The following is a 15,538-nucleotide window of genomic DNA, read 5'->3' as shown; positions in this document are numbered from 1 at the left end:
TAATGCACCCCTAGTGAATGAATGAAAAAAAAGGTTTGAATGAATGCTGGGGCCTGCCTCCCATCCCACAGGGGGAACAATGAGCAGTCAGCCATCATACCCCATTCTCCAGCCTTGCACCACTGGGGGCGGGACCCAGATTGTCGACCTACTGCAAGGTCAGAGCAGGTGGGAGGCTTGGGGCCCTCAGCTCAGATACCTTCGGGGGGACCGCAGTTCTTGGTTGGAGCAGGCATCTGAGCTCCTGGGTTACTGGCTAAGCATGCACACTCGCAGGCCCTGGGTGGGGACACTGTGGGGGTGGGGTGGAAGCCAAGGTGTTTCCTCCGTGACTATGGCGGCTCCCTTGGTGAATCTCGCGGTCTGCCGGTCACCAAAGACCAGGGTGGGTCGCAGCAGCTGCTGCCCCGCAGCCCTGGTGGGAAGGCTGAGGCCTGAGGTCCATACCTGGCACATCACCTCCTGCTCACTGGGGTGGTTGGGGCCAGACCAGCTTCCTGGCATTGCTGGCAGGGGAGGGAGATGCGAGTGGAGGACTCAGGAGTGGACTGGTCTCTCTCGGGCCTCTGCATACTCATTGGTCAAAATGGACAAAAGCAGATAATGAGGAGCCTGAGGCATGAGTGGCTGAGCAATCTGCCCGAGGACACAAGGAACAAAAGAGAGAACCTGGGCTTCCATCACCTACGAGGTTCATGGAGGCTTTGGCGTTGGCGCCTGACACACAGGCAGCCAACAGCTCCGGATAGTTGATGCCTGCCTGATGCAGGGTCCCTTCTATCAGATCTTGTGATCAGCCCAGGAATACTTGGCCCCTTCCCTTTAAAGGGACAGACTTAAGCTGCTGCCTTTGCGGGGCATGAGGGGAGATGCCTCCTCCTCACCAGGCCTGACCTCTGCACGATCAGGTACAGAGAGATGCAGAGATCCTGGGCTTCCCCAGGGGCCGCCGTGGGGCTGAAAGTTGGGGACTGGGAACCAGGGTGAATATGAGGGCTGGCCCTGATCCCCGCCATCCCTGGGTGGCTATGCTGGGGTGCTTGGTCTCAGGTGCTAGGATGGAAACAATGGGGCACAGGTGGGCTGTGGTGTGGGAGGACAAGGAAGACAGGGAGACAAATGGCCTCCCAGAGCCATTGGGCCCCGTGCCTTACTCCGCATGGAGGGGACACAGCACACCTCAGGGCAGAGAAGGGACTGGAATCCCTGGGGCCTCCTCACTCTGTCCCTTGTAAGTGCAGAGGCTCTGCTGTTCCTCACTGGGGCTGGGCCCGAGCCTCTGTGTGCTGCCTCCTGGGCGGCAGAGGACACACCGCAAAAGGCACGCCATAAAGACAGTGCTTCCGGGCCCCGAAGGAGCAATTCTAGAGCCTGTGCCCCCGAATCCCACCCGAGGAATGCCCTTTTCATCAGGACACTGGGGTGAGGGGCTCTTGTGCATGAACCGACCTCTGGAGCACGAGCAATTCTTTGTCCAGTTGAATGCTTCTAGGGCACAAGGCCTAGGAGGGAAAGTTCTGGTGACGTCCATTTCACTCAGCCACGGCTACCCCAATGGCAGCAAGTGGGCCTGGGAGTGGAGCTGAATGACCCCCAGCCTCCCAGGAGCCCCGCCTGCGACAGGGGTCTCAGAAAAGAGATGGCAAGGCCAGCATGGAGCAGGCTGGGCTGTCACTGTAGTTGCACACATGCAGCTGGGCGCGGACATGGCATTGGGCAGCTTTCATCTGTGTTTATTTTTTTTCATATAAAAGTTACATGTTTGAAATGTCTGCAGGAAGATGCCACCATCAGACAGGTTAGCTGGGGCATATATATTACAATGTAACCCTGTGGAGGTCGTGGGGCCGGAGCGGGAAGATGCTCCCCAGAATCGGGTTCAGGTCAGACATGGTGTGTGCCTGCCCCTCCTTGCCCCCCCCAACCCCGACACCTGCAGGTGAGGACTGACCTCTGCAAGGAACGAGTCCTCCGCCTGGCTCATGTCTGTCTGTGAAGACTGATTCCCACAACCCGCCCGGGCCCCCCAAAGGAACAGACGAGCCACGGCCAGGCCGCAGCACTGAGCACAGAGCTCAGCAATAACCAGGGCCAGGCTTAGGGGGCACAGGGGGCTGCCTGCCATCAATAAGTTAGACATACATCGCACCTTGCCGTCCTCATGCAGGGAGCCCCTGGGCACTGCTCATGTGCTGCCTGGGCCCTGCTGCTCAGAACACCAAGGGCTCCCAACGAGGGCCTGGGGAATTGCTTGGGCACACTGGGGCCAGGCACAGGGTCTGTTCTGAATTCGGGGAAGGTGAAGAGACCCCACCTCTATCCAGCTCAAGCCCAAGAACAAGGCAGACAGAGCTGTGGACAGCACCCGACCACAGACACGGTTCTGCCTGCTGCTGGAGTGAGAGGCCTGGTTTCTGAGGCTGCAGCATGGCACTGGCATTGCCTGTGCTACAGATGGGGACTCCTGTGAGTCTCACAAATACAGGGAGAATTTCAGTTCACACAACCCAAGGGCCCTGTGTGCAGAGCGGCCCTCACACGCGCACAGCAGCATTCAACAGAGCTGGGCAAGGGAAGGGGAGAGAGAGTCAAGGATTGAAATGAAGGGACTTCAAAAAGAAGGAACAAACTAAAAACCCAACCCACACACAATACTGTTAATAAGCCAGCGACTCTACACACACACTCCTTAAATAATAAAGTGACAGGTCCCGGCTGGCCCCGCAAGACCACCGCAAGAGGGGGTCCCCCACCAGAGGGGGTCCCGCCTGCCACTGCACGGCTTTCCTCCCTCTATCTCCAGGACAAACAAAACACGGGAGAGGGGAAAAAGCCCGCATTTTCTTCTTGATAAATGCTGTTCAAAAACCCATGAAGGACTCAAAGTGACATGGTGGTTTAAAAAAAACCCTAAATGATCAACAGATGTTGGTTTCTATATTTTTCCTTTGTTCTGTTTGAACTGGGCTAAGTAAGCACAGTTAGACCCTGCTGTTCACTTGACCACGTCCTAAACCCGGGACAAGTGAGCACTCATTCATGCACAGCAGCCCCGGAGGCATGGGCTGGGGCAGCACGACTGGGTTCCCGCAGCGCCCTGCCTGCAGGCTCATGCTGGAGGCCACGGAACCAGGCGGCACAGGGCAGATTCTGTTTGTCAAGCGCCCCACAAGCCTTGCCCAGATTGTCAAGCTCAGCAGCGAGAATGGTTTTGACGAGGAGGATGGAAACAGCATCTGCTCTGGAAGCCGCTCTAGCGTGGGGAGAGTGGGGAGAGGGTGCGCTTGCTGCAGCTGCTGCCTTAGGAGGCTCCTCTGTGGCCAGGCTTCTGCCTCCCTGCACCCTGAGGGACCATTCGGGTGCCTCAGGGATGCCCTTCCCTCCCAGGGGCACTGACAGCACTGGCTGAAAGGTCTGAAGAGCCAGAGGAGGAGCCCTGCTGGCTGGCCCAGGATGGGGCCAGGAGGGAGGGAAAGCCAGGGGATGGGGAGGGACAGGAGATGGAGTTTAAGGCACACAGCGAGCGATGGAGGAGGGAGGTGCTGGCCTCTCCCCTCTGAATTAACTCCCCCAGGAGCTCAGCTCTGGCCTCAGTTTGGTGAGGTTCAGAAGACTCCCAGCAATAAAAAGTATTTCTTGCATGATCAAGTCCTCCCTTACTCCAGCCTCCTCTTCTCAGCTCCCCAGGTGGTGTGGGAGGGGCCCAGTGGCCTGGGGTGGGGGGTAAGGGGCGACGGGATGACCGAGACTGCTGCTGCTCTCAGGCGGGCAAGGGAGGCCCTGATGGCGCCAGGACCACGGGGCAGAGCACCAGCTGCGGGGCTGCTAAGGCATCACCTGCGTACCTTTCCGGGCCTGCTGAGAAGCTCACACCATCCTCCATGCATCAGAAGGGGAAGCGGAAAGTGAAAGGATCCTCCCCCGAGTCTACTCTGCATTCTGCCCACCCAGCTGCTTGCCCCCATTCCAGGACCCCTGCAGGACAGGCCACCCCAGAAGGCCTCCACTCATTTGAGATTTCAGAAGATTCAGGGACCCTGGAGCTTAGGGAGGGGGAGCACCCACCACTTCCTTGGTCTGCTGATGAGGTCTCTGCTGCTCTCTCCCTGGAGGGCAGTGGGTGGAAGGTCAAGAGGGGAGAGATGGAAGTAAAAGCAGAAAACAAAACCAAACCAGAAAACCACCGGTTTGTAAATTGGCAACAAGACCTGCCTGCTGGATGCCCTGAGGCCCACGGGTCTGCTCCCACAGAGGAAGGAGGCAGGAAGCGGCTGGCAGGCTCCAGCTCCCGCCCAGCCCCGCTGAGGGCTGGCCAGCCTCATGGCTCCGAGGCCGGGACTCCTGCCATGCGCCTAACAGGTCCAAGGTCCTCCCCGGTCTGGGAGCTGCCCTCTGCGCCCCTCGAGCATTCTCCTGGATCCCGGCGTCTGCTCCTAGGTCTTCTCTTCCCGGTCTGTTTTTCTCCTTGTTATGTTCCTGGGTTTAATTTTCAGAGACAGTTCCCATAGGGCCTCCTCAGCCAGGTGGTCACTGAAGTCATTGAAGAAGTTTATAATGTCGTCGTTCCTCCGGATGTCATAGTGCCTGGTGCAGGGGATGGGGAGCAGTCAGTGAGCACCTGTGTGGGCTGGATGGCCCGATGGCGCCACCCTCCTGGAAGGTGCCGCGGGGACCATCCCCACAGCCTCGCAGCAAACGGATGCTGCAGGGGCTACCGTTGACCAATGTGACAGAGGGGACACCAGCGCTCAGAGACGGTGCCACCAGCACATGGAGCACAAACAGGGCCCTGAGGCTGGGCTGCTCACAGGGAAGGGGCCCCAGGTGATCCCACTGCCCCCAACAACGCATGCCAGGGCCCGCCCTGGGGGAGCTCTGGTGCCTCAGAGTCAGGCAGGCCAGGGTTTGTCAGGCCCTTCTCACAGCAAGGTGGGCACCAGCTTCTGGTGTGTAAAATGGGAGGACGAGCTGTGCTGTCACGGGGTCCAGGGCCAGGCTAGGCCTGGCATGGAGCCTGGTGGGCATGCTCTCAAGTCATCCTGGCAGAAACTGAAGGGCCCGGACTATATCTCAGCAGTGGCAGGTCCCTGGGTCCTCTGTGGCTCCCCCTCCCCTCAGTGTCCCGGGCTGTCTCTCCTTGTGTGTGGCCCGGGGCTCAGCTCTGCCTGGTCCCCCCGGGGCGGCGGCACTCACGCCTGCTGGAAGCAGCGCATGCTGTCGAGGATGTTGAACTGCTGCCACCGCTTGGAGAAGTTCACTTTCCCGTCGATATAGTCTGGGTTTCCCAGGTGAACGAAGGTCAGGTCCTGCAGGATCAGCCCCCTGGGAGGACGGGTTAGGCAGCCTGTTACTGCTACGGGGTTTGGAAGCAGCAAGGGCTAGAGACATGTGTCAGGCGCTAGGACTCGCAGTGAGCAGCTTCCAAACCCCAGAGCAAACCAAAGAGCCAGTCTGGGGTGTCTGTTTCCCAGAACAAACTCCGGCCTCAGCCTCTGGCCTCTGGCCTCTGGCTCCACAAGCACCTGCTGGGGACCTCGGAAGCCAGTATGCTGATGAGGAGCCTGAGGGTGATGCTCAACCCATAAGGGCGAAGCTGTGGGCTGCTAAAGTAACATTAACAAATGAGCAGTAAAAAAACAAAATAAAAAAACCCAAACCAGGGGGCAGGGGCAGAGATCTCCTTTTATTAACAGGTGTGGTGGGCTGGGTGCAATGGCTCACACCTGTAATCCCAGTACTATAGGAGGCTGAGGCAGGAGGATTGAGCTCAAGAGTTTGAGAACAGCTAGGTTGGGTGTGGTGGCTCACACCTGTAATCCCAGCACTTTGGGAGGCCAAGGTGGGAGGATCACCTGAGGTCAGGAGTTTGAGATCAACCTGGCCAACATGGCGAAACCCTGTCTCTACTAAAAATACAAAAAGTAGCCAGGCATGGTGGTGCACACCTGTCATCCCAACTCGGGAGGCTGAGGCAGGAGAATCACTTGAACCTGGGAGGCGGAGGTTGCAGTGAGCCAAGATTGCGCCACTGCCTGGGTAACAAGAACGTAACAAGAACTCCAGCCTGGGTAACAAGAACGTAACTCTGTCTCAAAAAAAGAAAAAAAAAAAAGAGTTTGAAACCAGCCTGGGCAACATAGCAAGACCTCGTCCCTACAAAAAATACAAAAATTAGCTGGGCATGGTGGCGTGTACCTGTAATCCCAGCTACTAAGGAGACCGATGTGGGAGGATTCCTTGAGCCCAGGAGTTCAAGGCTGCAGTGAGCTATGATTGCACCACTGCACTCTAGCCTGGGTGACAGAGACTCCGTCTTTATTAAACAAAGAAACTGGCTGGGTGTGGTGACTCATGCCTGTAATCCCAGCACTTTGGGAGGCCAAGGCAGGTGGATCACCTGAGGTCAAGAGTTCGAGACTAGCCTGGCCAACATGGTGAAACTCCGTCTCTACTAAAAAAAATACAAAAAAAAAAAATTAGCCAGGCGTGGTTGCGTGTGCCTGTAGTCCCATCGACTACTCAGGAGGCTGAGGTGGGAGAATTGCTTGAACTCAGGAGGCAGAGATTGCAGTGAGCCAAGATCATGCCACTGCATACCAGCCTGGGTGACAGAGTGAGACTCCATCACAAACAAAGTAACAAAGAAACAAACAAGGTGTAGTAACTTAATAGGTGCTTCTGACTGCAGAGGACTTAAGGCCAGATGAGAAAGACAGGGGCAGTTCCTCCACTCAGGGAGAACTCAGCTTGAGGGAGCAGATGTAGAGCCACGGTGGGAAAGACTGTTAGTGCTCAGAGCAGGAAGCCTGGGGATTTGTATCTCTGAGGGTTGAGGCCTCGAGGGCAGCCCTGCAGTAACCCTATAGGATGTGCCATTGAACACTCAGCGCTGGGATGCTGCTGCGCTTTTGGTCTCTTGGAGATTCTCAGTGTCTACTAGTATATACTAAAGGCTCTCGTAAGTCCTGCAACAGACACTTGTTTGGTTTTGGTTATTCCGCTACGTCCCTTTTCTATGAAACACATATTTCCTCTCGCCCATGGCCCACGCTCAGGAAGCACTTTCTGAACTTCTTTACACCAAGGCTCTCAAGGTCCCTGGGTGGCCGTGCATCCTCAGGTTGTTCTAATGTGCAGCCATGTGTGAGGACACTGGAATACTGTGTGATGCCGTGTGTGGGGAGAGGAGCCATACATCTGTCACAAGCATGGCTGCACATGCTCACGGGCAGGCTACAGAAGGAAATGAGAGTGGGGCTGGGGGCTGGGAAAGGAGAACCCGTATTCTTCACCTGAGCGCTTCTTTTCTGTTTAAACTGTATTATAAGAAGCATTATATATTATATTATATATATGTATTGTATATTATGCATTATAACTGTATTACAAGAACCTTAAGTAAAACCAAAGTACAAATGTCTCCGTTAGAAACCCCCAAATTAAGATTTCTCTGCTGGAGCCTGACAGATCTTCCCCAGAGCAATGGAGGCAAACCCAGGCGGGGCTGGGGGCCTGGAGGGGCTGCTACTCACAGGTACGGGATGCACGGCGGTTCCACCTCCGAGAGGGCGGCCCGGTAGGCTCGGAAGGAGGACGAGCTGTCGATCAGTGTGCAGTACTCGGCCAGGCCCTGGCAGGACAGGACAGGACAGGACCGGACAGGGGTGAGCGAGTGCTGGGGCAATGCTGGGGCAGAGCCCTGGTCCTCCTCACTAACTGGAGGGTCAACCACCCTCTGCCCAACTCCACAGGTCCCACTACGCACAAACACCCAGCCAGGTGTGGGTCCTGGCCCTGGCCAGCAGGGATTCTGTCCTTTTCAACGAGTGTCAGCCCAACCCCTGGTCACAGGGGACTTCAGGCCGTTTTGTGGAGAAACACCCCACAGTACTCATTGTGCCTGGGCAGCCAGCGCTTGCGTGTATACGACATCCCGGAAGATGGGCTCCTGCCTGGCCCTGTTCGGCGGTGCAGCCGGAGGAGCTTCCCAGGCACACACTGAGTGGCGTCACTCCTGACTCGGAGCTGCCTTTGCTCTGCCCTGTACTCAGGGAGGACCAACTAGAGATAGCATGTGACCTCGCCCTCCCCAGGGCTGGGCGGCTTCTCTCCTGCAGGGGCGGGGGGCTCCCGCCTAGGAGACTCAGCCAGCCCTGCCCCACTCAGAAGGCCCCTCTCCTGCCTCTTCTCCTGTTAGGTGCCTCTCCCTGAAGTGCTGCCTCCTCAGGACCCCCCATGCAGAGAGGCCGTGTGAATTTCCACCTCTCCCCATATACTAGCTTACAACCATCCCTGAACATGGGCTTGAACAAGAAGACCCTGGGTGGCCTGGCTGACACCCGGGTCTCTGACATGACCCCTGGGTGGCCTGGGTCACACTCGGGTTCCTGACACAACCCCCAGGTGGCCTGGCTGACGCTCGGGTCCCTGACATGACCTCTGGGTGGTCTGGTCACACTCAGGTCCCTGACACAATCCCTGGGTGGCCTGGCTGAACTTGGGTCCCTGACATGACCCCTGGGTGGCCTGGCTGACACTCAAAGCCATGGGTTTTGCCCCCATTTGCAATATTATTTCCCTACACAGGATAAAGGTCCAACTCCTCACCAGGCTCCTGAGGCTCTCATGACCTAGAACTGGTCCCCTTCTCCTGGGATGTGGTCCCCTGGCCTCCTCCTGTCCCTGGAGGTGCTGACCCCCACCTGCTCCTGGCTGTGCACTCCTTTGTCCCCTTTGATTCTCTTCCCTTCCCAGGAAACTCCTCCTCCTCTACAGATGGTGGCATGAGTGACACTTCCTCTGGGCTGGCCCACCTGCCCACCCTTCTTCTTTTAGTGCTTATCTAGCAGAAACTCACCCAACATCATGTTGGGCTGCTCACAGTGCGTCCCCAGCACCTACCGCAGTGCCCGGCCCGAAGCAGACCCTTCAGAAGAACGGGCTGAGGGCGGGCGGGGGAGGCGGGAACCCAGGGATGGGCCTGCTGGGTGGCAGCAGAACACCGGGATGTGACCACCCCAGAACCAACCTCGAAGCTCCCTGGGGCCTGAAGATTGGGGATCAGAGACAGGAAGGCGGGAGGGCAGCTGTTCTGGTCACACAGCATGTCGGTGGCAGAGCAGGGGCCTAGGCCCAGCATTTGCTCCAGTGGGAGCACTTTCTGCCACAGCTAGTCACCTGAGGGCTGGGCGGCCCCCCTTACCAGCCACCCTCCCGCCCACGCCCTAAGGCCACTCACCTCTGAAGTCTGCTTCTGCCACTCCAGCCTGCGGATGGGCGCCGAGTCCAGGGCAGAGAGGATGGCCAAGTAGGAGTTGAAGTTATTCAGCTTCCGCAAGTGCTGCCGAGAGAGGGGCGGTGCCGTGAGGCAGGAGGGCAGGCGGGTCCCGGGCTCCCAGAGCAGGGACTGATGATGGGGGCCTGGGAAGGACTTGGCCACCATTACCTTCATGATCTTGATGAACTTCAAGAGCAGCCGTTCCCTGTCCTGGGCCTTTTCCTGTAACATGATTATGGACCGGACCCTGCATGGACCAAGGGAAAAAGAAACAGCTGAGTTGACAGGTCCCTGCAGGCCCCAGGGGTCCTGGTGGAGACAGGACCTGTACGACCCCCATGCCAGTGGCCACGAGCCCACCCCTACTGAATACCTGCAGCCTGCCCCAGGCATAGACCTAGTTTCTGCTCTCCAGGAGCTCATAACATCCTGGGACAGAGGCACAAGGAAATCTGGTGACAATAAATCTGGTGACCATAAGGAAATCTGGTGAAGGCCCAAAGGGGGCTTCGAATCTGCAGGTGGAGCATGGGAGGATGAAAGCAGAGCCTTTCCTGACAAGCATGGACCCCAAGTACCAGGGGGCTGGGCAAGTTCCTTGTGTGATGCAGGACTGGCTCGGGGAGACCCGCTAGCACGTGAGGTAAGAGGTCACCTTTGGCAGCCACAAGGGAAGGAAACTCTCAGAACCTTAGTAGCAACCAAAGCCGAGACCAAAGCCAAAGGCCAGTCTCATCTGTGCGATAAATGCAGCAGGGATGTCACCCTGGCCTCAATTTCCTGTGGTTCACAGGGGCCACTACCAGGGTCACTTGGAGGAGGTGCCGCACTTTGCACTGCTGGTTCTTCTTTTTTATTTAAGAGACAGGGTCTTGATCTGTCACCCAGTGCTGTGAGTATATCTCACTGTAGTCTTGAACTCCTGTTCTCAACTGATCCTTCTGCCCCAGCTTCCCGAGTAGCTGGGACTATAGGTGTGCACCACTGCACTTGGCTAATTTTAATTTTTTGTAGGGGGGGGGGGTCTCTCTATGTTGTCCAGGCTGGTCTCGAACTCCTGCGCTCAAGTGACCCTCCTGCATCGGCCTCCCAAAGTCCTGGGATTATAGATGTGAGCCACTGCACTTGCACCTTTGTGCAGCCAGGCCCTGTGGAGTGTGCCCCTGAGCTTCTTGCACCCAGCCAGAGGCTGGTGTCAGAAGCCAGGCTTGGGGCCTTGTGTGCAGCTTCCGTCTGCTTTAGAAACCACATCCTGTTGGGCAAAACCCTACGCTGGACTGCCATAGCTAAACATGCTTTCCCCAGGATGGAGTGCTTCTGTGGGGAGGAAGATAGGCAAACGGGAGATGATCTCGGGGCCTTTAAAACACATCAGACATTCTCCTGGAGGCAACAGTGGGTGGGTGGGGGTGGCACAGCTGCTGAGCAATAGGGGGTCCTGCCTGATGCTGAGCTGCTATGGGGGCTTTGTCGCCTCTTGAAGAGACAAGAGCTCTGGTTTATAAACACATTACTGGGATTCATTTTGCTTTAAGAATTAAAGACTAGGCTGGGAGCGGTGGCTCATGCCTGTAATCCCAGCACTTTGGGAGGCTGAGGTGGGCGGATCACGAGGCCAGGAGATTGAGACCACCCTGGCTAACACGGTGAAACCCTGTCTCTACTAAAAATACAAAAAATTAGCTGGGTGTGGTGGCGAGCGCCTGTAGTCCCAGCTACTCTGGAGGCTGAGGCAGGAGAATGGCGTGAACCCAGGAGGTGGAGCTTGAGGGGAGCCAGAGCTTGCAGTGAGCCGAGATTGCGCCACTGCACTCCAGCCTGGGCGGCAGAGTCAGACTCCGTCTCAAACACACACACACACACGTGCGCACACACACACACACACACACCTGCAGAGCAAGACTCCGTCTCAAACACACACACACACGCACACACATACACACACCTGCAGAGCCAGACTCCATCTCAAACACACACACACACACCTGCAGAGCAAGACTCCGTCTCAAACACACACACACACACACACCCACCTGCAGAGCGAGACTCCGTCTCAAACACACACACACACACCCACCCCTGCAGAGCGAGACTCCGTCTCAAACACGCACACACACACCTGCAGAGCAAGACTCCGTCTCAAACACACACACACACACACACACACCTGCAGAGCAAGACTCCGTCTCAAACACACACACACACACACACACGAATTAAAGACTAAATGCAAACATTAACGTTATAGAGCCCACTCCTTTGCTAACTGTTCTGTCAGGCAGAGTCAGTGTGAGCATCAGCTTGAGATTGCCTGGCAGTGACCAGGGCAGGAGGGCAAACTCACGCCCTTCCCAACACCACCTATGGCAGACATCGCTCCTCGACCCTGGCACTCTTCCCTGCTGAGCCTCCTCGACCAGGTGGCCACTTCCAGCAAGCCCCATCCTGTCCCTGCCCCTGTCCTCAGCCTGCCGTTCATGGTCAGTGCTCATGGGGCCCCCCAGGAGCTTAGTGGAATGAAAGAGGCAGCTCCTTCTCCTACCATTCAAGCTCCCTGCAAAGGAAAATGCAGAGCCCACCCAGACGTGCCACCATCCAGAGCAACAGGGCTTGGCGCTGGGCCCCTCTTACCAGTAGGACATGTTGTTGAAGTGCTCCGTGAACTGGGTCAAGTTGGGGCTCTTCTCCTCATTCTGCTCTTTTGCCCAAAGCAAAACCTCAGGAATCTACAAAAGGAAAGAAGGCAGATGGAGGTGGAGCCCCAGTTTTCCCCTGATGGGGGTTTCTCTCATTCAGGGACAACCAGTGTGGCTTCCCTTGGCAGGAGCAGCCTGTACCTCTATTTTATAGAAGAGCTCAGCATCCAGCAGCGTTAGCTGCTCCGCTATCTCATGGCTGTGAAAGTCGTGCAAGGTCCCCGGCCTGGAAGACAGAGGTGTGAGAAGAGCCGTCAGGGGTGGGGAGGCCGGTGGGGAGGGCTGAGCAGGCCCGGGCTGCGGGCGTCAGAGCAGGGGAGCCTCTCTGCCCAGCAGGAGCGTGGAGGCTACAGGGCAGGGAAGCCCCAAAAGGCTCCCTGGGGCCCTAATGGCCTCCTGCCTCTCTCCGGGACGACACTGTCTGCCTTTCTCTCCTGCTTCTGCTGGGTATGTCCAGCAGCTTCTGGAATCAGAAGCCTGAGTTTCCCTCGTGAGCTCATGGACAGTTGAGATGCCAAGAAGGCTCGCTCACGGCTGGAGCCCACTTCCAGGTGGCCAGCAAGAACAGAGATGGTGCCAAAGAAACGAAGGCTATGCGCTCACTGGAAGGAGCCCACTACTCAACAGACATGTATAGGTGCAAATGACACTCACCGTCGGTGTCGAGGGGACGGGCCACAGACTGGCATCAACCACTGCCATGTTCGTGCTGGGACAACCCAGAACTGACCACAGCCCAGGGTGTGTGCACTCCTGCCCTGTCCTATGAAGCCCCATGCCCTGCTGCCTGCTTCCTGGTCACAAAGGGATCACCACCCAATATGTGCCTCCTGGAGAAGAGGCCCAGCCCCCAGGAATCCACGGGGCTGTTCCTGAGGCACCTCATCAAAGGGCCTGTGCAGAACCAGGATGGGGCTGTGGGGCTGGCAGGGAGGGAGGGTAAACTGAGAAAGGCACGGCTCCTGGGGAAGAGGCAGGGCTGGAGAGGTGGGCTTCTCACCTGGCTGCTACCCCCCGGGCTGCCAGGGGCTGGCCGGAGGTGGCACACCTGAGTAGCTTCTTCTGGTCCACCTTGTCCAGGATGTTCTTCCGGAGCACACGGGCCAGGCTCAGCTCCCCGTTGCACACCAGGCGGAAGACCAGTTCCATCAGCAGCTTCAGGATCTCTTCTGTCAACTCCACCAGGCTGAAGGACAAAAGAGCACAAGGTGAGGAGCAGGAACGCAAGGCCCAGGCAGAGTCTGTCTTTGACTTGAGACACACAAAGGGCATGGGGCTGTGACCGGCACAGAGCTGGCTGGGAAATTTCTCATGGGAAGAGAGCAGGAGACGAGAGCCTGGGATGGCTGCCTGTGTTCTTGGAGGTGTTGGGATGGTCACAAGCACCTGCCACACACTCAACAGCCATCTGTTGGCGCTGGACAAGCGCCAGTGACTGTGCCTGGGCCTGGGCTGCAGGGACAAGTCCTACACGAATCCTGCCCTGGGGAGCTGCTGCTCCCATTGGGCAATGAGACACCAAGACTTCCCGGTCTCTCAGACTAGATGCTCCCCAACTTGCCCTGCTGAGCACTGTCCACACGTGGCCATTTCCCAGCCGCACAGCCACTTACCATGGTCATCTCCCCCAGCAGGAGGAAGGCAGTCCGCCTGATGGAGATTTGTTAGCGGAACGGATATGGCCAAGTGCCATGCCGTCAGATGGCCAGCCATGGAAACGCTGAGGAACGAGGGAGAGGTGGCCTCTCCCATTCCAGCCTCCACACAGCCTCCACCATGGCTGGCGGCTGAGAGCACAGCCTGCTGGAGACTGGACCTAAGATACCATGGGAGCAGGTGCGTTGGGCGGGTTCTCTCCTGAGGGTCCAGGAGGGACCTCATGAGGAAATCCAGGGCCTGGGTGCAGGGTGGAGAGACACCTCACCCATCTCACCCTGGTCTATCGGGGACAGGCCATTCTCTCAAAGGACCAAGATAAAGCAGACAAGAGCCAGCTCTGCCCAGAGCCGATGGGCAGGAGAAGCAGGTGGAATGGAGCCTTTGCCTCCCCACTGGCCCCCAGGACCCCAAGGGTGAAGCACTCACCAGAGCTCATCCACCACCCGTACCAGCACGAAGAACGTGTTCTTGCTGACGCGCTTCTTGAATGTGTCGGCAAAGGGAGAGAATTTCTCGTATGTGGAGCACGGGTTAAAGAAATAGCCATGTGGCTGGCTGGGGGTGGTGGAGTGGAGGACTGACTCCTGGTGACCACTCACTGAGCGCTCACAATGTGCCCATCTTCCTGCATGTAAAGCACTGGCATCCGGAAACGAGGGCACGGGACTAGCGCAGTGGAACAACTGCAAAGCCAGGATTTGAGCACAGGCGTCTGACCCCAGGGATGCCCCCGGCTGCTGCCCTCTCCTCCCTGCCACGCCATCTCCGCTGCACTGTCCAGACCCGCCTTTCCATCGGGTTCACCCCGAGGTGCCCATGAGATTACAGACACGTAGAGAGTGCCTTGCTGAACTTTAGGTAGAGAACGGTGGGCCCAAACCAAACACCCTCAAAACCCCAGGTCCCTAGGCAGGTGTGTAGGCCAGAAGTATCTCCCTCCAGTCTTTCTGTGAGTTTCCATCCTGAGGCTGCCTCCCTGGGCTCTGCAAGGGAGCTCTCACCTCCGTGACACCGGGCCGGGTCTCTCTTCCCAGAGCTGCAGCACGCTCCACATTGGCTCCCTGTCTCCAGGGCAGCACTTCAAGCACCCGATCAGCTCTAGCTCATGCCCTAAGGTCGGGCTCTGCTTTGCGGTCAGCGTTTCCTGCCCGACTGTTGTGCTCGCCATCGACTCCCCAGACCTCTCTGACACCCTCCTGCCTACTCTCTAGTGATCCACGACCTTCCAAGTCATGGGGCTCAGGACAGAGCAACGTACCAGGGACTGTGGCTTGGCCCACAGCACAGGGGTCGCCAGCCAACCAGGCCCAGACCTTGATGCTGCAATATTTCCATGATGGCTGAGCCAGGCAGAGGCTGAGAGCCTGGGCGCAGGCAGCAGGGGGCAAGCAGCGTGTGGCTGCTCTCCCACCAAGCAGCCACATGGGTCAGGTCCTTCATGTCTCTGGGCCTCGGTTTCCTCAATTACGCAATAGGAAGTTATAGAGCAGTGGCCCCATGTATAATATGGTAATTTTATACACACCCACACACACATATTAAAAAATGGTCATAGAGCTAGGTGAAAGCACAGGTGTAAAGCACATCTCGCCTGACCAGCAAGTCCTTGACACGTGTGAGTGACAGCCATTCACTGAGTCAGGCCTGTGAGCAGGTGCTCTGAGTGACAGAACTTGCCGGGGACCCGAGGCTCCGCCAATGGAGGATGTCCACGTCTGTCTTGATAGATCAGGGATTCTAAAGGTCAACACGAGGGGAGAATAGGAGGCCAGGAGGTCTGCAGGAGGCCCTGAGTGGAGCAGTGAAGGCTCAGGGCACACAGGAAGGAGCGGGGGCGCGGGTGGACTCAGGACTTCCTACCCCAGGTGGTGGTGGCTGCCCAGCAGATGGCAGCCGTGGGCTATGT

The 15,538-nt window shown here is 57.5% G+C and overlaps 1 protein-coding gene across 22 annotated transcripts in view; it reads right to left on the bottom strand.

The window, feature by feature from the left end:
- Nucleotides 1-1,712: 1,712 nt before the first annotated feature.
- Nucleotides 1,713-15,538, bottom strand: part of RAPGEF1 (Rap guanine nucleotide exchange factor 1) — a 162,239-nt gene continuing 148,413 nt past the window's right edge. For all 22 annotated transcript variants that reach the window (XM_063788135.1, XM_054659201.2, XM_024345936.3 and 19 more), the window contains 9 exons: nucleotides 14,059-14,151; nucleotides 12,974-13,159; nucleotides 12,115-12,199; nucleotides 11,909-12,003; nucleotides 9,446-9,524; nucleotides 9,239-9,340; nucleotides 7,533-7,630; nucleotides 5,194-5,322; nucleotides 1,713-4,584 (listed from right to left, as the gene is read on the bottom strand). In XM_063788135.1, the coding sequence (XP_063644205.1) occupies nucleotides 4,434-4,584; nucleotides 5,194-5,322; nucleotides 7,533-7,630; nucleotides 9,239-9,340; nucleotides 9,446-9,524; nucleotides 11,909-12,003; nucleotides 12,115-12,199; nucleotides 12,974-13,159; nucleotides 14,059-14,151 (1,018 nt within the window). In that variant the 3' untranslated portion in view covers nucleotides 1,713-4,433. The remainder of the gene's footprint in view (nucleotides 4,585-5,193; nucleotides 5,323-7,532; nucleotides 7,631-9,238; nucleotides 9,341-9,445; nucleotides 9,525-11,908; nucleotides 12,004-12,114; nucleotides 12,200-12,973; nucleotides 13,160-14,058; nucleotides 14,152-15,538) is intronic.

Source organism: Pan troglodytes, chromosome 11 (assembly GCF_028858775.2).
Source record: "Pan troglodytes isolate AG18354 chromosome 11, NHGRI_mPanTro3-v2.0_pri, whole genome shotgun sequence".
Taxonomy (NCBI): Eukaryota; Metazoa; Chordata; class Mammalia; order Primates; family Hominidae; genus Pan; species Pan troglodytes.
This window is presented reverse-complemented; position numbering and strand designations above follow the sequence as displayed.